This window comes from Bos mutus, chromosome 20 (assembly GCF_027580195.1).
Source record: "Bos mutus isolate GX-2022 chromosome 20, NWIPB_WYAK_1.1, whole genome shotgun sequence".
Lineage (NCBI taxonomy): Eukaryota > Metazoa > Chordata > Mammalia > Artiodactyla > Bovidae > Bos > Bos mutus.
This window is the reverse complement of record NC_091636.1, coordinates 4,540,570-4,567,189: the sequence shown is the minus strand read 5'-3', so window position 1 is coordinate 4,567,189 and position 26,620 is coordinate 4,540,570. Positions and strand designations below refer to the sequence as shown.

Genomic DNA, 26,620 nt, shown 5'->3' with positions numbered 1-26,620 from the left:
TTCTCTTGACCTATTCATTCATGCACCATAATAACAGCTCTAATAATACAGTTTAATGTGCTTTAATGTTAGGATCAGGCACCCCATTTTTTTCTCCATGTGAACTTTAGTTTTAATTGTATTGGTATGTCTCACTGGGACGGCACTAAATTGTTACTTTAACTTAGGAAGACTGACAGCTGTATGCCATTGACTGCTCCTGTTTAACAGCTTCGTCTATCTTTCCATTTGTTCAAGTCTTCTTCTGTGTCGTTCGTAGTACTTTAATGTTTTCCATAGAGCTTGAACATTTTCTGTTAGGTTCATTCTTGGCAACATCTTAGATTAAAACCCTTAAAAGAAACTGAGGTTGATGTTTTTCAAGTCACTCAAACGTTCTGGATTCTCAAGTAGAAGTTCCCTATTTAAGACAGTGAAGAAACCCAAACTCTGCATGTAGTAGATGGGCCCACGTGATCTTGGGCCCTTTCCCATCGTGCTTCTTGAGGGAAATTCCTCTGCAACCAACGGTGGCCAACTGCATCTCCATGAGGCAGTTACAGAAGAAAACACAGCTCTTTTCTCCATGCTCCCACACACTCCCTTCTAATAAAAAAGACTCAATTCTAAGCCCTTTAGCTAGAGACCACCTTTGCAGGATAGGTATACAATTTGGTGACCTGCACTCCCCATCACCGACTACTGCCAATGCTGTTTTGCGCTCATCACCTTTACCTAATCCTGAGACTAGCTTTTGGCTACTACATCTACTAGGTTTTGGCTTTAATTCTTTCTGGTTTTCAAATCCTAAGCCCACGGTCTCCCTCCTACATAGAAAACCATCCAAATACTGCCTGTGACTTGGCCTGGTCGCTTACAGGAGAGTATGCATGGCCTCTTGAGTGCTGCAAGCAGACTGCCATTTGAATTAAGAGTTCTGTACCATGTAAGTTGGGTCTGGGGTGACTCCACACCAGCCTAGTCTAGGTCTAGTCGGACTTTTCTGTAAAATGGACATGATCATCTACCTGACTGGTCACAGAAAGCAGCAGGTGACTTCCCTGATGTAAAAGCACCTAGCAGCGGCTTAACAAATGCTGCCCTAGCCTTCCAGAGCTTTCTACTGCTTTCTTCCTATTCTGAACCTTTCAGCTGGGACATGAAAGTAATTCCGAACTAATGTTTTTCTCTCTGGCTAAGGTGTTCTCCTGGTTCTGAAATCAGTGTCGGCAAGGAGGGACAACTGAACCACCCACCTCACTGCACGCTACCCACAGAAGGTTCAGTTTCCTAAGAGCTCTACTTGAAGGGCTCACCTCACCCAGCTCCTTCAAATGCCCAGACCTCGACAGAGGCTCCTGTGAGGTTAAGCCTGCAAGCAGAACCAGCCCATGAGAGGCATGTCCACTCTGCTTCCTGACTGCCTATCACTATCACTCAAATGAAGCAAAAAGGGCTTCTTCCAGGGACCAGGGATATCCTGAGCACAGCCTGTCAATCCTCTCAACACCCCCCACTGGATGTGGTACCAGTGTCCTTGAGGTAATGTCCTCCGTACTGATGTGCCTAGAACCCTTTGCGTGTGTAAAGCTCTGGTGGTGTTCTGTGGTCCTGTTCAGACCATGTGGCCTCCCTCAGCAAACTGAATATTCCTGGAGGTCTCTTAATTTCTTTCCAGCCAGTACCTAGCACAAGTCTTCACAGAGTAACTGCTAAACGAATGTTTGTCGGCTGAAGGCACATTGCTGCAGTGAGGTTCACTCAGGTCCACCGATTTAAGGGTTCTGTGTACACGCTCAGCCAAGCTTGGGATTTACTGAGAATTATGAAACACACATACAAAAGCTTAAGTCAGGCAAGCCTCAAAATACTTTATTTCCCTCAGAGAACTCACGTGGCCAGAGAATCAAGAAGAAATAAGGATAAACTATGTTCTAAACTATAAAGAATGTGTTTCTGTCAATAAATACTACTACGTAGTAACAAAATTTAACTAGCAAGTTGAAAAATCAGCTCTAAGTGTTAAAAAATGTTAGCTCTTTGTGCACTACACCAAGAGAGGGGCAGTGCTACCGAGAGTTCACTGCCGTCTCCAGCTCAGAATTTCGTTGCAGTGGCTTACTTTGAAGGGTAGATGGTCACCTCAGACAGCAACAGAAAAGCAATGGGAAAAGGAAGGACGAAAACACGAGGCAAACAATTGAAAACCTTTTCTTTTCAGCTTTTTTTATTTTAAATTACAAAGGATGTTGCATACACTGATGAATCTGTATCTGACTAGAAGTGCTGAGGGGCTGGAAGGTGACAGAAAACAAAGGCAACGATTGTATTGCCTTTTCTTCTGAAAAGAAAAACTGCACAACTATTAACCAACATTTAATAGAATAATTTTTAAACAGCTCATGCGTCAACAAGATAAAATTCTTTCTAGACAACAGACAAGACTGAATCCAATAAAAAGTTTCATAGCTCCAGTTGGCGGGGAGGGAAACAAAACTACAGAATATTCATGATAGCATTACAAACAGGATCCTACGCGCTATGCCAAAGAGGTCGCCACATTGTATGAACAAATGCTCTGAATTCTTGCCCTTCCGCTCTTCTCTTGTGACTTCTTATGTGCGGTCAGCCCTAGTATCACTGTTAACCACAAATGCTAAGTTATAGGACAAATCCTAGGGAAAGAAGGTTTAAAAAAAAAAAAAAGCAGGCAGTGGAATACAATGTCATAAAAATGTGGCGAAAAGGCAGATACAGTACACACATATACATTTCTGTTATTTGGTTCTGAAAAAAACAAAGGGCGAAGGGCAAGACACAGTAATCAGTCCCGCTCACATCCACCCAGGATTTAGTCAACTACACAATTGTGTTTACACTGTGATGAAAGAGGCAAACCCGGTTCACCCAAACTTGGCACATTGAAATACCCAACTCTGATGCTCCTCACCAGTCACCAAGTCGTCAGTTCCAAAGTACCATTCAGAAGTAGTCTTAAGGTTTTGTTCCCTTACCACTATCCCCAAACCTCTCTCTTCTAAAGGAAGATGGCAATTTGGCATAATTCAGTCCCTAGGTGTAATTTCTAGATTTCAGTCAGTTTGCTCAGCACGAGGATTATGCTTCAACACATAACCCCACTCGCCCCGGAAGGGTAAAACTGTCAGTAGTACTGTCGTCATCCTCCCCAACACGCTTATTCCTTAAAACGAAACCACCATTCCTACGGCTGACACTCATGGTTACACCCCAATGTGTTTGAAATATTAAAAAAAACATGGAGTCATCTTCTCATAATGCCCTTATTAAGATTACAAAGATTACAAAAGAATCCACAAGTATTACGGCACTGTGTGAGACTTATTTGTCATGATCTGAGGGAAGAACAAGACTGCAGTTCTGTGCAAAGTTGTGGAAATGGCCTCAGTTCCATGGGAAATGGTATTCCACAACAGACTTCACTAGAAGGAGAATTGAAACCTTTAACACTGAAAGCATAATTCAATGCATTCTCAAAATTCAAGTTTCAAGATTTGGAGAGATGCTAACATTCTGTTACATAATTAACTAGAAAATACTTGAACAGCATTTTAGGAAGACTATATAAAGAAAGGGAACATAAGTTTGTGTTAATTCCTGCTGAAGGCAACTTGAATTCGTTTCTTAGAAAGTTAACTAAATCTTAGCAGCTAAAATATTTTTAAATGTATGGAATAAAGAAAAGCACATCCATTCTTGACATTTTGGTGAATAAACTAACAGCTTTATTAATGAAGGCAAACATCAGATAATTGTATGAATATTATATATAAAAAAAGAAATCCAAACTAACAGCATTGTATTTCAAAAGTACTGTACTTCTGTTTCTTTTAAAGAGACTTGTCATCTGTTTTATAAAACAAACAAAATGAGTACTCTTTTCCTAAAAAATTCTGGAAAAATGAAATGGTCAATTTCAAGCTGATGAACTGAACACACCTTTCTTTAAATGCAGACTATTGCTAAGGAGCAAATAAAGTCAAGCATCAGAAAGAAGATGTATGACAAATTCATGAAAGTTAGGAAAAAGGGATGTAGTGAAATTACTGCTAATCTTTCCCTCTCATATTCAAAGACCATTCAAAACTGGTCTTTCATACAAATATAAAATAACAATAAAGAGAGGGAATTTAAAACCATACTCATCTGAAATCCTTCATGATGTTTTTATAATAGCTCTGATTCTCTTACCAAAAAGTTCAAAGTGAAAGAGTTAGGAAGTAAAAGGGAATGAAGACGTTTTGTTTTAAATGTACAAGTAAGGCACAATATAAAGCCACATCATAATCTGTCATGAAGGATATAGGAAAGGACAAGAGTCGTACATGGTACAGTAGAACAAGCAATCATACTGACTGAAAAAGTGTGGCACCCAATTCAAAACTCAGACAAGATCTTAACAAGGACAACCGGACAGCATGCTTTCACATGGAGACAAACTCTATAAAGAATCCAGTGTATCTGAAACGAGGAAGAACATTTTTTGTTTTTTTAAATCATAGTAGTACTAGAGTCAAAGTTTGTAATTGCTTTGGGAACAATGGGTTTATTTGAGGTGAATTCACAATGCTTTCACTTAACGTAAGATTCTGGACTTCATTATGAGCTATCTGTATACCATGAATGAACACAGAAAACCTTTAGAGAGCTCTTCTCTAATGATCTTCACCCAAAAATACATGCCACAATTTTCAAAAACAGAACATGTACAATTGTTGGGGTTTTTACGTTACCCTTATAAGATTTGTTTGTGTGATACACTAAACGTATATATTTTAATGACAATAGAGGAAGCAGATTATTACTGGCATTAAAGTACAACCATTTCTAGACGGTTTTAAATGCCACAGAGTCCCCTGGTTAAAATGTAAAGCTGCACAGCTTGCCTATGTCATCTTTATGATAAAGTTAAAACAGCAAGAGGATTTAACTTTCACTCTACATTTTACTGCCAGGTTTTTATTTAGATCAAGTATCGCTGCAGCATTCTGACCAGCCCAGATTTAGCAGCAAATGGCAGGAATCATATAAAATGCAATTTTTTTTTAACAAAGTGCTTTTTCTAAGATATACATACATATATAAATAGGTAGGTACAAAATAAAGTGTCAACATTAAAAAGCTCAACTATTTAAAAGCTTTTAACTATTTAACTTAAGTAGTACATATAAAACACTGAAATGCAAGGATATGGAATCTACTAAACAGATTCAAAGTCTTTTTTTTTGAAATGCAAGACCAAAAAATCAAATTCTGGTTCGCAGACAAGAAAAAGGTATAAAAAACCAGAATTCCTAACAGAGCAGCTAGAAAGGGGCAATTTTATAAACCTCATCAGCGGAGTCTCTACCAATGAAGTGATTTTCACCTGATTGCAAAACTGCCGTATTCTGGAACATATTTCAGTTTCCCAGACACACTCTGTCAAAACTTCATATACCTCCAAGATACAAACCTGTGCTTTGCCTTCTCCCACCTAAAAATGAAAACCATTGACCAATAAACTTACATTCTATTAAACCATTAAATCTGAGCTTATCTGTTTAGTGTGAATGCACTAACCATGTACATTTCCACCAAGCACACAGGGTAATCTTGTGCATCACAGTTCAGCTAAGGTGTTAAGACAATCCTTCTTGGAGATTCTTCTTCATAATGTCAAAGAAGCATGAAAGCAACATTGCTCTGTTGTTACTGTGCGTATTAGAACCAAACCTTTATAAGCTATAGCTTCACGTGCTATCACTTACAAATGGGAGAGGGTGGTGGGCAGGAAGAAAATAAAAGGAAACACGCTGTAGAGACAAAATATAATTAAAAATAAACTCTCCAAGGGGTATGGAGAAGTAGTTGGAGAAATAGATATCTTCCCAGCAGCTAGGTCTGAAATTTTTGGTATTTTTTTTTCTGGCTAAAGAGAATTTTTTTTAAAAAGATAGAATTTTTAAGTTATCAGTTTTCAGAGTTCAAAACACAAAATCTGAAAATAAAACAGTGAGAGAGACAGGATGGAAAGATTTGTAGGGAAGGTTTATAACGCTGCCTTGACATAAGAAATTTCTCATCAAGAGGTAAAGCTTTAACATAGTTAAAACACTGACTAATGAAGCTGTTTTGTGTGAACAAAAAGAGCACCTAAAAACTAAATGTGTTAATATTTCTCAGTTCTAGAAACTATAGAAGAAGAATAAGTCACATGTTAAGTTTGAAGAAGCTAGTTTGAAAATACCTGTACAAAAATATAAAAATCTATAAATTTTTTTTTGTTTTAAGCTTGTGTTGATCTTTGAAAATATTACATGCACAATAATACATCAATTGGAAAAGTGGCAACTAAAGAATTAGATATTTTTAGCTTTTTTCTTTCTTTACATATATATACATAATACAATAAAAATAATCTGTATTTTGGTTGTTTGGTGGAAGTATACTACAACAAGCTAAATAAACTTTTTAATTTTCAAGGTCAAAAACTATTTTACCAATAGCTTACTAAAATGAAATATATTAAAATTTCCTACAATAAGTGCAGAAATAAAAAGACTTACAGACACCTAAATGGCCACCAACTTATCTACTATGGAAGCGAACTAGAGGAACAGCAAAATAATATCTGTGTGTGTGGATGCTCCTTCTGTAGATAATTGGACCCAAACAGAAATAAAATTCACAGTTCAGTAAGATCCCTAACCCTGACCTTTTCGTTTTTCTTTTTTTTCTCCTTTTTTTTCATACATTCATACAGTATCATGTAAGCTGTGCAAAACTTTACTTAGACTGGCAGTTTGCCATATCAGTTGCATTTGTCTTTGGTACAAAAAATAAAACAATCGCAATAATGTGCAAGTATTTGTCTTCTTCCGGTCAAGTACCGAAATATGAGTTTTCTAGAGCCATCTTTTTTTTTGTTTGTTTTTTGTTTTGTTTTTTATACAATACACAGACTCTGTGGCATATATCTACATTTCAACATAGTCCTATATACATTCAAAAATTTTGAAAAAGAGTTGGAACAAAAAAACATTTAAACCCCATAATTTTTCCACCTATATATCTTGTTTTTTTTCCTCATTAGGGTTTTCATCATACAAAATATTACCAGTTTTATAGTTTCCCCAAAATACAAGGCACAAAGAATATGCTTTTTTTTCTTACTTGCACAGACATTATATATATATATTTATATATATATTTATATATACCATATAGAGCTCGGAAAATGAACATCTAATATGGCACATGGGCATGAGTGCTGGGTTGTGCCATGTACAAGTGAGAGTAACAGTTGTGGAAAATTAGAACAAAAAGCAATAATTCTAAAAACAATCAAAACTGACTGTTTAAAAAAATGCTTCCTCAATTTTTTTGTGTGTGGTTCAGAGCATAAACCTGCCACAATATTTGGCATTTACTATTATCTTCACTCTTTCTAAGTGTCTTGCTTTAACAGATTTTGTAATCTGTATCTAAACATCTATTTAAATGTATGATTTTCAACTCTGATGCCTGTAGCAGTTTTAACCATGGTTTATGCTCTGAAAAATGCAATAATCAAGTATTTTGGATCATGCTTCACTTATGCTACTTAGTTCTTAAAACAATGTAACCTAATTGTAAATGTTTACATAATGCTAAACTGACATGCAAAACAGAATGAAAATTTACAATGAATAACGTGACACACACAGACATTTCTGACCAGTGGTCCAATGAAGCTGATTACACTTTTGATGTTGGTATCCTTAGTCCTACAAGGCCTCCAGTGGGATTGCCTTCTGCAGTCTTCTCTAACACTTGGTTAACAAATTCTGAGGTTTGCCCAGCAACTGGGAGACCTGAAGAAAAGAGTAAAAGGCACACTTAGATATATAAGGAACAGGAAAATCTGAGGGTCAGGGGTGGCCCTCAGCTTGATACGACTCCTAGATGAGTGCTTGCTGCTTGCTACTACAGCCCAGAAAATAATTCTACCCACAGTAACTAGTGCCCACAAGACTAGCAGGGTCCAACCAAGAACAGTCCAAACCCAAACCCCAAACCTGCCAACAGACACTGTTTCCTAAAACCTGCCAACGTGTCTTTTTCCTGTTCTCTCACAGCCAGTCTCTTCCAATTGCTTTAACTCCACTGTATCTCATGGATGGGCTTCACCCATGTGACCAAAAATACATATCTACAGGATGTTTTGAGTCATTTTTTCAATAAGGATTCGATCAATCTTATGTGCATTTTTCTTCATTTTAAAGGTAAGTGGATAAATAAGCAAACTTGGAAGAGGAAAGAAAGATGGGAGATACTACAAGTATGTTTATTTTTTTTGTCTTCCTCATCCTCTATGACTGAGATTGAAAATATCTGATTTATTGATTTTCAATAACAGAGGTATATATGTTTTAAAATATAATAAAAAATAAGCAATTAAAAGGAGATGGAAGCAGAAAAATCTATTTAGTAACTGCTTATAAGGAGTCAATATACCGTAAGAGAGTAATGACACCACCCTAACCATGTGATCAAGTTCACTGGGACCAATAAGTGGACAGACTGATACTGTGTGTTTCTTCTTTTCAAGACTTTTTTTTTGATGTGGACCATTTTTAGCTCCCTAACCAGGGATGGAACCCACACCACCTGCATTGGAAGGCCAAGTCTTAACCACAGGACCATGTATGTTTCTTGATTGACATAATGAGAAGGATATAACCTACAATGTATTCTTGCCAAGAAAATATAACTGTATCTGATTATGGGGAAACATGAATTCAGATGCTGGGACATTTTACAAGATCAACTACCTGGATTTTTTTATGGAAAGAAAAAAGACTAGGAGACTGATTTAGATTAAAGAAGAAGAACAAAAAACTAAATGCAACACATGATACTTAATTGGATCAAAAACAAACAAGTTTTTGATACAAATTGGATCAAAATTTGATACAAATTGGATCAAAAAAAAGTTATAAAGGACATTACTGAGACAACTAGGGAAATTTAAATATGAACTCCACATAGATGTTATGGCGATGTTGAACCAGGAAGTGCCGATAGTATCGTGTATAGGTAAGAAAGTGTCCCTGTTCTTGAGGAACACATGTTGAAGTAGTAGGGGATGAAAAATCATGTTGTAAGTTACTGTCAAATATTTATAGGGAAAAATGTAGATGGAAGCAGAACTAAAGCAAATGCAACAAAAATATTAACACTGGTTAATCTAGTTGAATGACATGCAAATGTTCACTGGACTATTTATTTCTACTTTTCTTGTAGGACTGATATTTTAAATGAAAAGTTGAGAAAAAATTAAGTACACATTATAATTAAAAAGTGAGCCTGCAAGACAAAAATGCAGAAGTAGAAAATAATCAGAGAACACATACAAAATGAAACTACAATAATATGGATGACAACAGAATATGAATAGAATGACAACAGAAACCAAGAAAGTCATATGAACAATCCTAACAGAGCTTTCGATGACAGAAGTTAAAACCAAACATGTATCAATAAATAAAAATGAGTGAAACACATCCATTAAACAAAAACTCCTGGGGACTCCCTTGGCAGTCAAGTGGTTAAGAATCCACCTTGTAATGCAGGGGACACGGGTTTGAGCCCTCATCCAGAAAGTAGGAGCCCACATGCCATGGGGCATGCGCGTGTCCCACAGCTGCTGAGCCTGTGCTCCAGAGCCGACACCTGCAGTTACTGAAGCCACGCCCAGAACCCACGCTCTGCAAGAAGAGAAGTCACCACAGTGAGAAGCCCACGCACAACCTGAGAGCAGCCCCCGCCTGCCGCAACTAGGGAAAGCCCAGGCCCGACAATGAAGAGCTTATGCACGGCAATGCCGCCAAAAGTAAACTTTTAAAAAAGAAAGAAAAACTCCTAGACTGATTAACAAAGAAAAGCCAAACTATAAGTTATATATAAAAATCCAGGAGTGAATTTATGGTATTAAAATCAAAATGAAGTCTACATTTTAATCTAAGACCTTTTAAAAAGAGATCTCATATAAAGCAATACAGAAAGACTGAAAATTAAAGGGTAGGCAAAAAAGACAATTCTCAAAATGAGAGAAAATAATTACAAATCAAGTAACTGACAAAGGATTAATCTCCAAAATATATAAGCAGCTGATGTAGCTCAAGATCAGAAAAACAAACAAACCAATCAAAAAATGGGCAGAAGACCTAAATAGACATTTCTCCAAAGAAGACTAGATGGCTAATAAACACAGGAAAAAATCCTCAATCTCACTTGTTTGTTAGAGAGATACAAATCAAAACTACAATGGGTATCACCTCACACCAACCAGAATGGTCATCATCAAAAAATCTACAAACAATAAATGCTGGAAAGGATGTGGAGAAAAAGGAATTTTCTTGCACTGCTGGTGGGAATGTAAATTGATACAGCGATTTCTTGAAAAACTAGGAATAAAACTGCCATATGACCCAGCAATCTCACTACTGAGCATATACCTTGAGAAAACCACAATTCTAAAAGACACCTAGATGTCCACCAACAGATGAATAGATAAAGAAATAATCGTACATATATACAATGGAATATTACTCAACCATAAAAAATTTGAGTCAGTTCTGGGGAGGACCTGTTATACAGAGTGAAGTCAAAAAGAGAAAGACAACATCATATATTAATGCATATATTAATATATGGAATCCAGAAAAACGGTACTGATAAACCTATTTGCAGGGCAGTAATAAAGATGCAGATATAAAGAACAGACTTGGGACACAGCAGGGGAAGGAGAGGATGGGATGAACTGCGAAAGCAGCATGGAAACATATATATTACCATATGTAAAACAGACAGCCAGTGCGAGTGTGATGCAGCTGCAGGGAGCTTAACCCAGCTCTGTGACAACCTACAACGGTGGGGTGGGATGGGGGATGGAAGGGAGGTTCAGAAAGTAGTGGACATACGTACACCTATTGCTGATTCACGATGATATATGGCAGAAACCAACACAACATTGTAAAGCAATTCTCTTCCAATTAAAAAAAAAAAAAAAAACTAATGTGGAGGTTTAAAAACTCTTTTCTATACATGTAAATTTCTGGATATCCTGATATGTTTATGTCATTGTTCCATCTGAAATTCTGTTTTTCCTTTATCTTGTCCTAATCAAAGAACAAATTATAAGTTGATTTCCTCAATAAAATCTTACCAAAAAGAAAAAAAGGGTAGGCAAAGAGTTACCAAGCAAATATAAATAATAAGAAAGTTGTATTCATGACTGTAATATCAGACAAGATTGAATTCAGGAAAAAAAGCTGTAAACAAAACCAAAAAATATATGTTCTTAAAGATAAAGTCATCTATAATGAAGGGGATGTAACATACAGCATGGTGACCATAGTTAGTTAATAATACTGTGCTGCATATTTGAAAGTAGGTAGGAGAAAGGATCTTAAAAGGTCTCATCACAAGAAAAAAATATGTTGTTAACTATGCATACTGATGGACGTTAACTGGACTTATTGTGGTGATCATTTTGTAATATATACTAATATCAAACCAGTACATTATACACTTGAAACATAAAATGTCAATCACACCTCAAAAAATTAGAAAATGAAAAAATTAATTCCTGAAGTTAAAACTAAAAGGAATGTAAGAGCTGCAAATAAACACAACAGATAATGCATCTGAGAGAACAGCAGTGAAAAAGGAAAGAATTTTAAAATTAGAAATGAAGAGATCTTCTTAAATTTGAGAAAAAGTGAATATACCTCAGAAAATACTGAAGATAGGCAAAGAAGATTCAATCCACAAATAGTAAGTATCCCCAAAGAAGAAAACCATAGCAAGGCAACAAATTAAATACTAAAAGATCTGAAGTTATTTATTGAAAGAGCACAGAGTGTATATGAGACTACGGACCTAAAATGACCAACTCCAAGACATAGTCTAGTAAAGTTACTAAGATTTAAATAAAAAGAAAAAAAAATCCTGCTGACATCTGGGCAAAAATAGCAAATGACATAAGGGGAAAAAAATCAGACAATTATTAGCTTTTCAAAAGTAATATTTTATGCCAGAATAAAAATGGACAAACATATTTAAAATACTCAAGGCAGGAGAATGTGAGTAAAGGACTGTATCTGGTAAAACTGATAATCAGGTATAAAGGGAAAAGCACAAAATTATCAATATGCTATGCTATGCTAAGTCGCTTCAGTCGTGTCCGACTCTGTGCAACCCCATAGACAGCAGCCCAACAGGCTCCCCCGTCCCTGGGATTCTCCAGGCAAGAACACTGGAGTGGGTTGCCATCTCCTTCTCCAATGCATGAAAGTGAAAAGTGAAAGTGAAAGTGAAGTCGCTCAGTCGTGTCTGACTCCTAGCGACCCCACGGACTGCAGCCTACCAGGCTCCTCCGTCAATGGGATTTTCCAGGCAAGAGTACTGGAGTGGGGTGCCATTGCCTTCTCTGACTTATCAATATATAAACCTTTAAATTAAAAAATAAAAAGGCAGGAAGAATTTTTTTCTTACAAAACATTAGATTCCTCTCTCTACCTAACATAGGAAGACTATGTAGAAATAAAAGTCTTTTAGGGAAACAAACTCAAATGTTTACAATGTAATGTGGTAATATCAACAACTAATACTTACTGAGCATTGAGAATCTGTGTTCAGCAGTATGCTAAGTTCTTTATACGTACTCTTTCCATTTAATCAACACAACTGTCCACATTTTATAGATGAATAAAATTAGGTTGAGGGAAGTGAAGTTACTTCCCCACGGTCCTCAGGTAATAAGTGGCAGGGTCAGGACTTGAATCTAGAACTGATTTCAAATACTCTCTTTTTAACCATTATGCTAAATGAGCTTTTGTGTTTTTAAAACATATCTTAATTTCTGCATATGACCAGTGGATATTGCTAGAGCCAAAGAGAAACCACCAGCATTTTTGTGTGTGTGTAAAAAGATAGGGAATAAGGCATGCAGAACCTGAAGCATCTTAAAATAATAAAAATGTTTCAAGAATGAAGATAAGTGTTCAGTGGAATCAAATGTTACATAGAATATCAAGAAAAATAAATCCTCAAGTAAGTCTATTGGACAAGGCACTTAGTGGGCCACCTGTGAGTTATACAGTTATGTATTAAACTATCTAGAGATGAGTGTCAGATGACAAGGCCAAGTGATGCTACATGGGTACAGTGCAAGCACTTGCAAGTAGCAGAACTTATTTCTATTCCTAGTCCCCCTACTTGTTGGCTATAGGACTCGTGGCAAGTTACTTACTACCTTGTTGGGCTTCCAATTCCTTATCTGTAAAACCAGGATAATAATACCTCCTTCACAGAACTGTGGAAGTAAATGACTAAACAACCTTAACAGTCAGATCCTGGATCACAGTAAGTTCTATACAAATGCAAGCTGTTTACCCCTTTCTAGACTAACAAACTCTTTTTTCTTGTTTCTTAAATATCTCTTTCATATCTTCTCCGTTGGCCTGCAAACATGAAAGTTGTCAAATTTCATGAAACCTTTGGGTTAAAATCTATATGCAGTGCTACTTTTACTAATGATTCCCAATTGCCATTCAGAAACACTAGTATATTTTACATTCATTATGAACACAATGCTGACAAGAGAAACTAATAGTCATTTCAAAAACCATGATAAACTTACTAAGTACATGGAAGCATTCAACGTGCATTTATTTTCAATGAAATAAAATGCAATTATTTTAGCAGCAGATTTGGTATACAGGAATATTTCTGTATAAACAGGAATAAAATAGTCTTGCTCACTCCACTCCATCTAAGAATCTTAATTTCTTCATAGCAATTACCACAATATTATTATTTCTGGTTTTCTGTTTATTCTTTATGCTCCATTTTTAGACTGCAAGCTTCTTAAGAAGAGTAGCAACAAAATCTTTGCTTAATCCCTGTGTTCCCCAACATCTGGCACATAGTAAGGCATTGAAAAAATTTTGTGGAATGAGTGAATTTATAATAACTGGGTATCAGAAAAGCTGTCTTAAATTCTAAAATATTTACAATTGAATTTTTTTTAATAATAGTGTTTGGCACTCTAAATTCAGGTAACGAATTAATGATTGAAAAGTAAGCTCTAATTCTTTTAAGTGAACTGATTCAGTATACAGTCAGCATTCTGGGTGAAAATGAACTGGAAGAAAATTTCCAGGTAAGTGAAATTTACTACTATACAGAATGACGATGTAAGAACCAGTTTTTAAGAGACAATCTTAGAAAAAACAGTTAAACAAAGAACCAATTTTACGATGCTTCAGGGTTTTCACAGATTGTGTTATGCTGTAATGCCCTTGGGATGCTACTGATCACAGGCTGATCTGACTTGCTCCTATGGCAGCTAAGCTCTTGGTTCTCTAGGGTTCGAACGTCTATGTCTCCATTAGCTACCTCTACCCTCCCTGTCAGGTATCACTCTGCCTGACTTCTGTTTGGCCGCCTCTCTGTTCCTCCCTATGTGGCACAATCTGTTCAGGGATGGAAAACCAGGTAAGCAAGTTTGTTAGAAACCTGTGAAAGAGTAAAACAAGTAGGTAAGAATCTCTACAAGTATATACTGCAGGCTTGGCAAGGTCAAGGACCTTTATTTTCCCCAAAGAAGGTTAAAGTTGCTAGAAGTTTATCTCTCGCAAGTGTTAAAATAGTTCAGTGATGAAGTCTAAATAATAAGCTGTGGTTACCAGCAGGATATGTTTATGAATGCTAAATCTTCTTGTAAAGGAAAGTAACTACAATGAGAGCACTTGAGTTTTTCCTTAAAAGAATTTTTACTATTCCCTTGAGTCACATGCCTTACACTGAATGTTGTTATTTGTTATTAGTTTATCCAGTATTCTTCTTACCAAGAGTATCTTTAATGAGGATTTCAAGCTTCTGTCCCATGTTGGGTCCTCTCTCCTCTCTTGGACTCTGTACTCGGTTTACAATCTCTTGCTTGATGGAGTTGATTACAAACAATAAATTATCTGTAAGACAGAACAGGACACTTGGAACATGTCACTAACATGGAAAAATTTACTTTTAATTGTGTAATAACAGATAATTAAAAATGAAGAACATATAAGAAAACATTAGGCAGTGATGGCTTCAAGCTTTCTTATCCAAAGTGATTAATTTCAAATGATGTGCCACTTTTGTAACAGACTGCACACATGTATCAGTCTTCACTATTCTGCAAGCAATTTGTCCTACTTGTCTTCACAGCTTTAAGACCTATGACAGTGTCTGATACTGACTCAGAGTTTTAGTAAATGTTTATTAAATAAATCAAAGCTCTTTAAAGACAAAGCTTTAAAAACAAAATTCTCTGCCTTTAAGAAGCTTTAAAAAAAGAGCAAATTTAACCAAAAGTAAATAAGGAGGAAAATAATAAAGATAAGAGAAATCAATAAAACAGAACACACACAACAGAGAAAGTTAACAAAGTCTAAAGCTGGTTCTTTGAAAATATCAACAAAATTGGTACTCACTCCCACTCTAATCCCCATCCCCAGCTAGACTGCTCCAACACCTATAGCTAGAATGAAAAAGGGGTTATCGCTTTAAAACAAAGCCATTAAAAGGATAATAAGAAAATACTATGGTAACAAACTAAAAAACTTGGGTGAAATGGACAAATTTATTGAAAATGTCACTTAACATGAAGAAAAGGAATATCTGAACAGCCCATTTCTAACAAAGGAGTTGAATTTATCCAAAAATACTCCCAAAAGAAAACTCAGAGAGTTTTAATGTAAAATTATATCAAATATACAATGAAGAAATAAAAGCAATCTTATCAGACTTTTTCAAAAAAGAAGATCATGACTGAATTCATTCTATAAGGTAGTGTCCTTAAATACCAAAGCCTGACAAAGACATTACAAAAAAAGAAAATTAACAGACCAATATCCCTTTTGAATATAGACCTAAAAATCCTTGACAAAGTATTAGCAACAGACTCCAACTTAAAATATCAGACTGCTGCTGCTAAGTCGCTTCAGTCGTGTCTGACTCTGTGCGACCCCATAGACGGCAGCCCACCAGGCTCCCCCGTCCCTGGGATTCTCCAGGCAAGAACACTGGAGTGGGTTGCCATTTTCTTCTCCGATGCATGAAAGTGAAAAGTGAAAGTGAAGTCGCTCAGTCGTGTCCGACTCTTAGTGACCCCAAGGACTGCAGCCCACTAGGCTCCTCTGTCCATGGGACTCTCCAGGCAAGAGTACTGGAGTGGGGTGCCATTGCCTTCTCCAAATATCAGATTAGAATCCTGCAAAATATTTGACTAGAATCCTGCAAAATATGTGCAATAGACTCTAAGTAAAAAGTAAAATACATCATAACCAAATACAGTTTATTCTAAGAATGCAAGGTTGGTTTAATAAAAAATTAGTTAATATCATTCACCATATTAACAGGGGAATATGTGATATATTACCAGAATAAAGGAGAACAATGATTGCTCCAATAAATGCAATTTAAAAATAAAAGAAATGACAGTATTCCCTATCTATTCATGAAAAACAAAACTAGGAAAACAAGGAAACTTAAAACAATTGAGGGCATCTCAACTACCAAAAAACCTACAGCCAACATCAACTTAAAAGTCAAAGTTTCCCCTGCAAACAAGGTGGTCACCACTTCTATTCAAATGTCCTAAACATTGCAATAAGGCAAAGAACAGAATTAAAAGGCACAGAAATCAAAAGGAGTAAATAAAGCCATTTCTATTTGCAGGTGACAACTACTTACATAGAAAATTCCAGGGCATCTACACACCTACTATTGGAACTAATAAATTTAGCAAGAAAATACGGCAGGAGTAATACACGGAATTCTTTGGTGGCCCAGTGGTTAAGAATCTGCCTGTCAATGCAGGGTACATGCGTTTGATCCCTGGTCCAGGATGACCCCATATGCCTCAGAGCAACTAAGCACAAGGGCCACGACTACTGAGCCACATGCTGCAACTACTGAAACCCGAGTGGCCGGAACCGTGGTCTCCAAGAGGGGCCAGTGCAGTGAGAAGCCCGAGCACGGGACCAAGAGCAGCCCCCGCTCACAACTAGAGAAAAGCCAGGCACAGCAATGAAGACCCGGCGCAGCCAAAAAATAAATGTTAAAAAGGGTATAAAACAAAGTTCCATTTTACATATTAGTAACAAAGAATTTGAAATTTCAATAATGAGTCCATTTACAATAACATCAAAAATATAAAATATTCAGGAATAAATCTAACAAAAGATGTTCAAGCACTGTACATTAAAAACTATAAAACAAGTCAGAGAGAAATTAAAGAAGACAACCAGATGAAAAGAGATCCTAAGTTCATGGATTGGAAGCCTCCATTTTGTTAAGATGATAATTCCCTCCAAATTGATCTACAGATTAAAGCAATTCCAATCAAACTTTCAGAAGACTTCTTTTATAAAAAGTGATAAACTGGCTCCAAGATTGATAATGGTCAGGCAAAGGACCTAGAAGAGCCAAAACAACTTTGAAAGAAGAGACCAAAACTGGAAGACCAACAAGGACGAACACTACCAAGACTTTTGTGACCTACTATAAAACCACATTAAGGCACTGCATATCCACATAAAGACAGAAAACAGCTCAACGGGATAGAATACAGAGTCCAGAGGTAGATCCATACATACAGGATTAACTGATTTCATAAAGGTGAAAAAAAATCAATGGAAAAAGGAAGTCCTTTCAAAGAATGGTGCTTGATCAACTGGGTATTTGTTTGTGGGGATAAAAAAAACTGTAAAATCTAAAACTATACAAATCCTAGGAGAAAATATACACAAAAATACAGTTTTGAAGTTGGCAAACTTTCTAATTAGAACACACAAAAATATAAAATCAAAGACTAACACATCAGACTTCATCAAAATTAAAAATTTCTGCTCTTTGGAAGATGTCAGTGAGAAAACAAAAAGGCAATCCAAAGATTAATATAAAATATTTTCAATATATATGTCAGGTAAAGAACCTGTATCTACAATAAAGAACTTTTAGAAGACAAAATTTTTAAATGGCAAAATATTTTAAAAGACACTTCACCCACATACACACAAACAAAATATATAAACAGCCAATAAGCAAAGATGTTCAACATCATAAATTAATGAAATACAAATTAAATGATATACTGCCACATATCTATCAGGTTGGTTAAAAGTAAGAAGACTGACCTTACCAAGTGTTAGCAAGAATATGGACCAACTAGAACCCACCTATACTGTTTCTGAGAATGTAAAATGGTACAGCCACTTTGGAAAACAGCTTGGCAGTTTTTTATAAAGTTACTCACAGATATTTAACCAAGAGAGATTAAAACATATGTCCACCCAAACACCTCCACAGGAATATTCATAGCAGCTCTATAGACATATGTCTATAGCAGTTATAGCAATAGCAAACAATTTTCACCAACACATGAATGGATAAACAAACTGCAGTATATCTAATACAATGGAATACTACTCAGCAAAGAAAACCATTTAACTATTGATATAGATGGAGAAATGTTTAAATAAATATGCAGAATGAAAGTAGCCAGGCAAAAGAGAAGAATGTATGGTAGGATTCCATTAATATAAAATTTTAGAAAAAGTACACTAATTTATAGTGACAGAAAGCAGATTGTGGTTACTCAAGAGATAGGAAGAGAGAGAGGACTAGCTTACCAAGTGGCACTAGGAAACTTTTGGAGGTGATCAAAATGTTCACTATCCTGACTGATTTCATACATATGTACATATGTCCAAAGTAACCATATAATCCTCTTTAAATACGTGGAGTTATTTAACTTTAGTTATACCTCAATAAAGTTGCGGGGTGTTTGGGGGGAACACACCTCCAGTTTCAACACATGAAAGTCCTATGGTCTGAAGTAAATCTCTACTACTTCAGACACTGCTTTGAAATCAATGATTTGTTATTCCTTATCTTGTAAAACTTAGAAGAAACCAATCTAGACTAATACTGAAGAGGGAAATCAGAAATAACTGGCAGGGGGACGGGAAGTAATTTAAAACTACATGCAGGGACAATATATTAAAAAATGTGTCACTAAACAAGGAAAGCACAGCTGACTCCCTAAACCACATGAAATAAGAAATTTATGCTTGTTTCTCAAATAAACAAGAGAGAAAACCATTCACTCAAATATAAATAACGACATTTACATGCAGGCTGGACTGATGAGAAGCAAAAAGCTTCTCCATCCTCAATAGGTAAAGCAAATCACCTCACTGTTTAAAAGTGAGAAGAGCACTAAAAACTGAAACAGCAGAACAGCTCTTCCCAACCTGGGCAGTGTCCATTCCAGAACATTGGGGACAGGCGGGGCAGAGGTGAAGGGCTCTACCGTCAAAAACTTCTAGGTGAGGAGATAAAAGCATCTGGCTCAGAAAGTGAGGACCAACCTTAAATTTCTAAGTCAGTCAGTCGCTCAGTTGTGTCAGAGTGTTTCATGACTCCATGAACTTTGGCCCGCCAGGCTGCTCTGTCCATGGAATTCTCCAGGCAAGAATACTGAAGAGGGTAGCCATTCCCTTCTCCAGGGGGTCTTCCCAACCCAGAGATAGAACCTGGGTTTCCTGCCTGCAGGCGGATTCTTTACTGTCTGAGCCACCAGGGAAGCCCGAAGTCTCTTAAGAGATCCCTCCTGTTCTGAGTTCATGATCATCCAAGAATCTTCCAAAATTGTAACCTTACATAGCTTGTCTGGGGATAAACTATGTTAATCAGGATGAAGGTCCTGTCCTCTTCGTAGCTTTACGTCTCATTCTGAGTCAACAAATCTACATTTGACTCACAGAGCTCACAGAGTTCCTGTGAGCCTTGGTAGAAGGAATCAAGAGGAGGAGGAGGTTTGGCAGCATAGGACAGGATGAGGACCACAGTTGTGGGCCCTGAAGCCAGTCCTTGGAACAGTGCTAGTTGATGACAAATTAAAATAGGCAAGGACAATACAGTACATTTTTCATAAACCTAACTTTAGTCTGAGAGTATGCCTGTCTTAATTTTCTAACACTAAAATATTCTTCCCTGTATGAAATGACAGTAATTGTAGATATTCTTTTTAATGTCCTCATGTGGCAAAATATAAAGTTTGCAGCCCTATGGTTCCCAAGTCCCAAAATTTGTTCCCAATGTCACTGATTTTAGAAACCATTGGGTCAATAGGTAATGGATAAAAGTGTTCCACAAAGCAGTAACAGTGACTCGCAGATATTTAGAGGAATCAAGGGCACCATTCCCTTGAGAGATATAGGCATGTTCCATGGGAAAAACTTGCAAACCCCATGCAATCTGGCAGAAACCAACACAGTATTGTAAAGCAATTATCCTTCAATTAGAAATAAGTAAATTTAATTATAAAAAATATATACATGTGGCAAAATACACAGAAGTAGCAACTACTACATTGCTTCTAACATGTCTTCTAAACCATGTCAAGGTTGCGCTTCTCAACACTGGAAAAGAAAAGCTTGTAAGACAGATGTGGAAGAGAGAAATGAATGAGAAGGTCCTTTTCCTCTGTTCTGACTAATTGAGAAGAAAATACACCTAGAGATAAGTTTTTTTTCCTACATGAAAATATCTACAGGCTTTAAGTTAGCTTTGGGAATAATAAAAATTAAAGGCCATCAAAAACTCAATTTGAAACAGAGGAATACATTCAGAAATATACATATTCCTGGCTCTTAACCAATTTCCCAATTGTTCCCCACCCCAGAACACAGAAAATATGTGCTTGTGGGCTTACACATACATATATACAAGCACAAAAATATATGGCCATACAGATGTGTATGATTATGGATAAATTTATTAACTGAACAACACACAGTTATATGCCTACATGCATCCAGAGAAAAAGAGACCCAGGAAGGTTCCAGTAACCAACCACATCTCCCTGCATTATGAGTCAGCTGGGTTCTATTATAAAATGAAATAAGAATGCCCGTGACATTGCAATCATTATACATATACTTCAGTTAAGTTCAGTTGCTCAGTCATGTCTGACTCTTTGTGACCCCATGGACTGCAGCACGCCAGGCCTCCCTGTCCATCACCAACTCCCGGAGCTTTACTCAAACTCATGTCCATTGAGTTGGTGATGTCATCCAACCATCTCATCCTCTGGTCCCCTTCCCCTCCTGCCTTCAATCTTCCCCAGCATCAGGGTCTTTTCCAATGAGTTAGTTCTTCACATCAGGTGGCCAAAGTATTGAAGTTTCAGCTTCAGCATCAGTTCTTCCAATGAACATTCAGGGCTGATTTCCTTTAGGATGGACTGGTTGGATCTCCTTGCAGTCCAAGGGACTCTCAAGAGTCTTCTCCAACACTACAGTTCAAAAGCATCAATTCTTTGGTGCTCAGCTTTCTTTATAGTTCAACTCTCACATCCATACATGACCACTGGAAAAACCATAGCCTTGACTAGATGGACCTTTGTTGGCAAAGTAACGTTTCTGCTTTTTCACATGCTGTCTAAGTTGGTCTAACTTTTCTTCCAAGGAGTAAGCATCTTTTAATTTCATGGCTGCACTCACCAGCTGTAGTGATTTTGCTGCTGCTGCTGCTAAGTCGCTTCAGTCATGTCCGACTCTGTGCGACCCCACAGACGGAAGCCCACCAGGCTCCCCCGTCCCTGGGATTCTCCAGGCAAGAACAGTGCAGTGGGTTGCCATTTCTGCCGGGAGCCGGCATATTGCATATTGAGTGCATATTGCATATTGAGTGCAGCACTTTCCACAGCATCATCTTTCAGGATCTGGAATAGCTCAACTGGAATTCTATCACTGCCGGGAGCCAGCGTGAGGAACTCTGCCCGTGGCAAACGTCATGAGGAAGGAGGCTCGGGATACACAAAGGTGGGATCGAGCCTCAGGAGTCCCCGTGGAAATTCTCGAGCATCTACCCCCAAAACTAGAGTCTGCCTACTTTCTGCTTTGTGCCTTCACCTACACCTCTGACTTTATGGGGGACTATCCCCCACTACCTCTCTCTGAAAAAAAGAGTTAGCTTACAGCTCCAGTTAATAATTCCTGGGTGTGACAGTGTTTCAACCTACAAACTCCTTTGGAAATCCTCTAGCCTGCTTGAATAGGTTTCTCCGGCCACATGTGATTGTTCAGAGCCTCCCAACTGTGAGAGGCAGGAGATGTTCTAAACCGTCTAAACACAGATTCCTTTGAGTAGTTAAAAGATTGATTAGAAATTGTATTGGTGAAGGGTTTTTCACTTGTTGGGCCAATGTTTGCTGCTAAGTTTCCATATCCCTTACCTGCTGTGTCCCTGGCAGTGTAATGATTAATATAATTGGTGTAAGTAGTAGCTTTAATGTTTGTAACCTTGGACCCTTGAGTTAATTCTTTTTTGTTGTAGCCCACCACACCTTTGCCCTATAGGAATGCAACTTTAATGCTTTTTGGAGGGTGGCGCCTGCCTAATCACCTTTAGAGAAAAATAAGTTTTCTGAAGAAAGGGTCTTAAAATGTTAACAGGCCTCCGGGCCAGAAGATGATGCAAATCACCTAAACTTTTGCATAAGATTAAGTTTGCAGGAAGAAAGCCTGGCTTAGTGCAGGACTCTACCCCTTCCCCCATTATCCTCTATGCATAACTTAAGGTATAAAAACTACTTTGGAAAATAAAGTGCAGGCCTTGTTCACCGAAACTTGGTCTCCCCATGTAGTTCTTTCTCTCACCTTCTGGCTGAATTATTCAGCCTCTTTTCTCCACTGAATTTCCTCACTGAGCTATCCTCATTCTATTACTCTTTATATCTTTGATGAATATTTAAATAAATAGGTCGCCGATGCTGTCTCTCCTTCGAATAGCCTGGATCAGCCGGGGCTGGACCCCGGCACATTTCCTTCTCCAATGCATGAAAGTGAAAAATGAAAGTGAAGTCGCTCAGTCGTGTCCAACCCTCAGCGACCCCATGGATTGCAGCCTTCCAGGCTCCTCCATCCATGGGATTTTCCAGGCAAGAGTACTAGAGTGGGGTGCCACTGCCTTCTCCACCAAGGCAGGAGACTCAGGTTCAACCCCTCGGTCAGGAAGGTCTCCCAGAGAAGGAAATGGCAACCCACTCCAGTATTCTTGCCTGGAGAATCCCAAGGACAGAGGAGCCTGAGGGGTTACAGTCTGTGGGGTCACAAAGAGCTGGGCACGACTTAGTGACTGAGCACACACGCATGCACAACACTTACTGAACACTTATGTGCCAGACATCAAATTATGCTGGAGTTAAGAAAATCTCTGGAAACAAATAATAATCAATCATTTAGCCACTGTTCCACTTTCAGATACAGCTTAGCCCAACAGCTAACTGACAGTGAAGAGGACAATTTTAGAGGCAAAGGAACATATGAGCTCTTATGACACGAGGCATAAGGAAGAGTAACCAGGAAAGGGGGAGGAAGGGGCGGTCCTTATTATGGAAGATCAAAAGCAGAGCTTCCCCACCCTCTAGTTCACTATAAAAGGGTTCCAAGTGTGTGAGATAATGATTTGCTTTCCCTGGTGGCTCAGCTGGTAAACAATCCGCCTGCAATGCAGGAGACCTGGGTTCGATCCCTGGGTCAGGAAGATCCCCTGGAGAAAGGAACAGCTACCCACTCCAGTATTCTGGCCTGGAGAATTCCATGGACTATATAGTCCATGGGGTTGCAAAGAGTTGGACACAACTGAACGATTTTCACTTTCATTTTCAACCCACAGGGACCTCCTCCCATGAGCAGCCTACTCCGTTATACTCCAGGATACCTTAGAGATGACACCTTTCTGCATGTGCCAGGATGTGCAATATCAGGAAGCACTGATCTAAACCAACGGATCCCAAGTAAGTACTAGAATGGCTGTGTAAGAGTAATCTGGGGTAACATTAAAAATATGGATTTGGGGGTTCTACTTGCATAGATTATAGTTCAGAGAACCTGGGGAGAAGTCTAGAAATCTGTAGTTTAATATGTACACACAGATGATTCTAATGAGCAATCACATTTGTAAAACACATTTCCAAACTATCCATTCAAAGGTTAAAATATACATTAGTCAATAAAACTGGCTAACTTCACACATAACTGTAAAATTGAAGTCAGAGTTTACCATGGTCACAAGAGGAGATCTGGCTTGGGGAGCCACAGATAGACACTAAGAGAAGAACATGAATAAATAAGAGTATAGCTTACTGAATGGATGAACGAAAAACAGAGGCTGGCCTGGACTTCCCTGGAAGTACAGTAGACAAGAATCTATCTGCTAGTACGGGCAGTACAGGTTTGATCTCTGGTCCAGGGAGATTCCATATGCCACAGGGCAACTAAAGGCCGTGCAAAAGTACTGAGCCCAAGATCTGGAGGCTCCGAGTCTCAACTACGGAGCCCACAGGCTGCAAGAACAGAAGCCCGTGCACCTAGAGCCTGAGCTCCGTAACAAAAGAAAGCCCGAGGCGGCGACCAACACCCAGTGCTACCAAAGACAAAGCTTAAATCAAAGCGGCTGGCAGAAAGCTGGGCAGAATACAGGGAAAGCAAGAAACAAAACCAAAAATAATAAAAAGAGAGCAGTCAGCAAGGTAGATGGAAATTAATCAAATTCGTGTAAGTGTAGGCTTACCATATTCTGTGTTGAGGCCCCATAATTTCACTTTATTAGCTTCATACTGCGCTTTTTTCTTTAACCGACAAGCCCTGGGAAAGGAAGGAGCAATTACTTCATTTGTTTTTTTAAAGTGAACATTCAGAATATGCTTTTTGCTACTGTCATTTTCTAATAGCAACCAAAAAAATCACTGTCTACTGATGTTTACATCAAGGGCCTCAATTACCCAAAACATACAATATAATCGTTTATCTAAACTTATTTCTTAAAATTTCACCATTCAAAAAATAAAGCTATGGCTAATATACCAAAATAAACAGAAAGTGACAATCAAGTGTTGTAAAAAATGTGAAGTAAGTGAACCCTCATATGTTGCTTGAGAGAATGTAGAACAGTACATACAGCTACTTTGGAAAATAGTAAATATTTTTTTAATTTACTTCATTACTTTGGAAACAGCTACTTTGGCATTTTCTTATAAAGTTAAACACACTAGGTATTTACCCAAGAGAAATGAAAACTTATGTTCACATAAACACCTGTAAGTGTGTGTGTGTGTGTGTGCTCAGCTGCTCTGTTGTGTCCAACTCTTTGAGACCCCATGGACTGCAGCCTGCCAGGCTCCTCTGTCCATGGGATTTTTCAGGCAAGAATACCAGAGTAGGTTGTCATTTCCTCCTCCTGGGGATCTTGCCAACCTAGGGAATGAACCCGCATCTCCCACACTAGCAGACAGATTCTTCACCACTAAGCCCCCTGAGAAACTCAAGGAAACGTTTATGGTGACTTTATTTGTAACCGCCAATAATTAGAAACTACTCAACTATCCTTCACCTGGTGAACAGATACACTGAAGTATTAATATATCACTTCAAAGGACTAGTACCATCAATAAAGAGTATCAAACTGTTAGTCCACACAACATGGATGAATCTCAAATTCATCCTGTGTGAAATCAAAGCCAGACTCAAAGGATGCACAGAATGATTTCATCTGTATTCTAGAAAAGGCACAACTGTAGGAACAGAAAACAGATCGGTGGTTGGGAGGAGTCAGGGTGAGAGAAGGAGTTCACTTTTACAAAGAGGCAAAGGAAAATTTTTAAGGTGATAACAACATTCAGTATCTTGATTATGGTTGTGGTTACATAATTGTAACCACAAAACTCACAGAAGAATACACTATAAGGGAAGACAAGTAAATTATACTCAATTAAAAAAAACCCTGACTTGTTGCAAAACAAACAAAAAATAAAGCTATGATAAAATTTTTCATTTTTATACTACAATATAAGGCCCTTGAGTTCATTCACTTCTCCCCCTTAAAAACTTATTCCATGAAGCCTAAGTACCATCATTTATTTTCAAAGGAAAAATTATAATACTCTCATTGTTCTATTTATAAAAGGATATTTCTGAAAAAAATGGCTGAAGGCCATCTCCTCTATGAAAGCTCACTGAAGTCTAACCTCACCTCCCTTCAACTACATGAGTGAACATGATTACCATTTACCTGGAAGCCAGCTTATTTTTCTCCTTCCTTGACCTTGGCCGGGCTGTTAGGGGAAGCTCACTGACTGGAGTCAGATCACTAATCACTTTATTCAGCTTCCGCAGTTCGTTGCCTATCTGGAGCAGTTTTTTAGGGTTTGGAGTCAGGTCTTCCACATCTGTTCTCCGAGACTTCTTGACTGCATATTTTCCTACAGATGATTTAAAAGAAGTTTAAGTGAGATCATTTTATTTAACAAGAGATACATTTTCTATAGACATTTAAAAATCCATCTCTCTCTTCCCTTTTCTTTTTCAGCATATGAACAATCTACGGAAGGAGGGCTGCACTCCTCTTCTTCCCACCTTGTGACAGCAAGAAATGGAGGTAATATGGCACAACTCTATCCTTTTCCCAGCCCTTCTCCATCTTAAGGTTTGCAGCCCCACTATGACAGATTCTTAATTAT

At 37.8% G+C, this 26,620-nt stretch overlaps 1 protein-coding gene across 3 annotated transcripts in view; it reads right to left on the bottom strand.

Moving 5' to 3' along the window:
* Nucleotides 1-2,172: 2,172 nt before the first annotated feature.
* The window catches only part of CREBRF (CREB3 regulatory factor), a 60,793-nt gene continuing 36,345 nt past the window's right edge, over nucleotides 2,173-26,620 (bottom strand). For 2 of the 3 annotated variants that reach the window (XM_005899775.3, XM_070357428.1), the window contains exons 6-9: nucleotides 26,173-26,362; nucleotides 24,676-24,749; nucleotides 14,898-15,020; nucleotides 2,174-7,853 (exon numbers count right to left, since the gene is read on the bottom strand). In XM_005899775.3, coding sequence (XP_005899837.1) covers nucleotides 7,738-7,853; nucleotides 14,898-15,020; nucleotides 24,676-24,749; nucleotides 26,173-26,362 — 503 coding nt within the window. In that variant the 3' untranslated portion in view covers nucleotides 2,174-7,737. Of the gene's footprint in view, nucleotides 7,854-14,897; nucleotides 15,021-24,675; nucleotides 24,750-26,172; nucleotides 26,363-26,620 lie in introns of all 3 variants that reach the window. The other variant, XM_070357430.1, reaches the window with a different exon arrangement.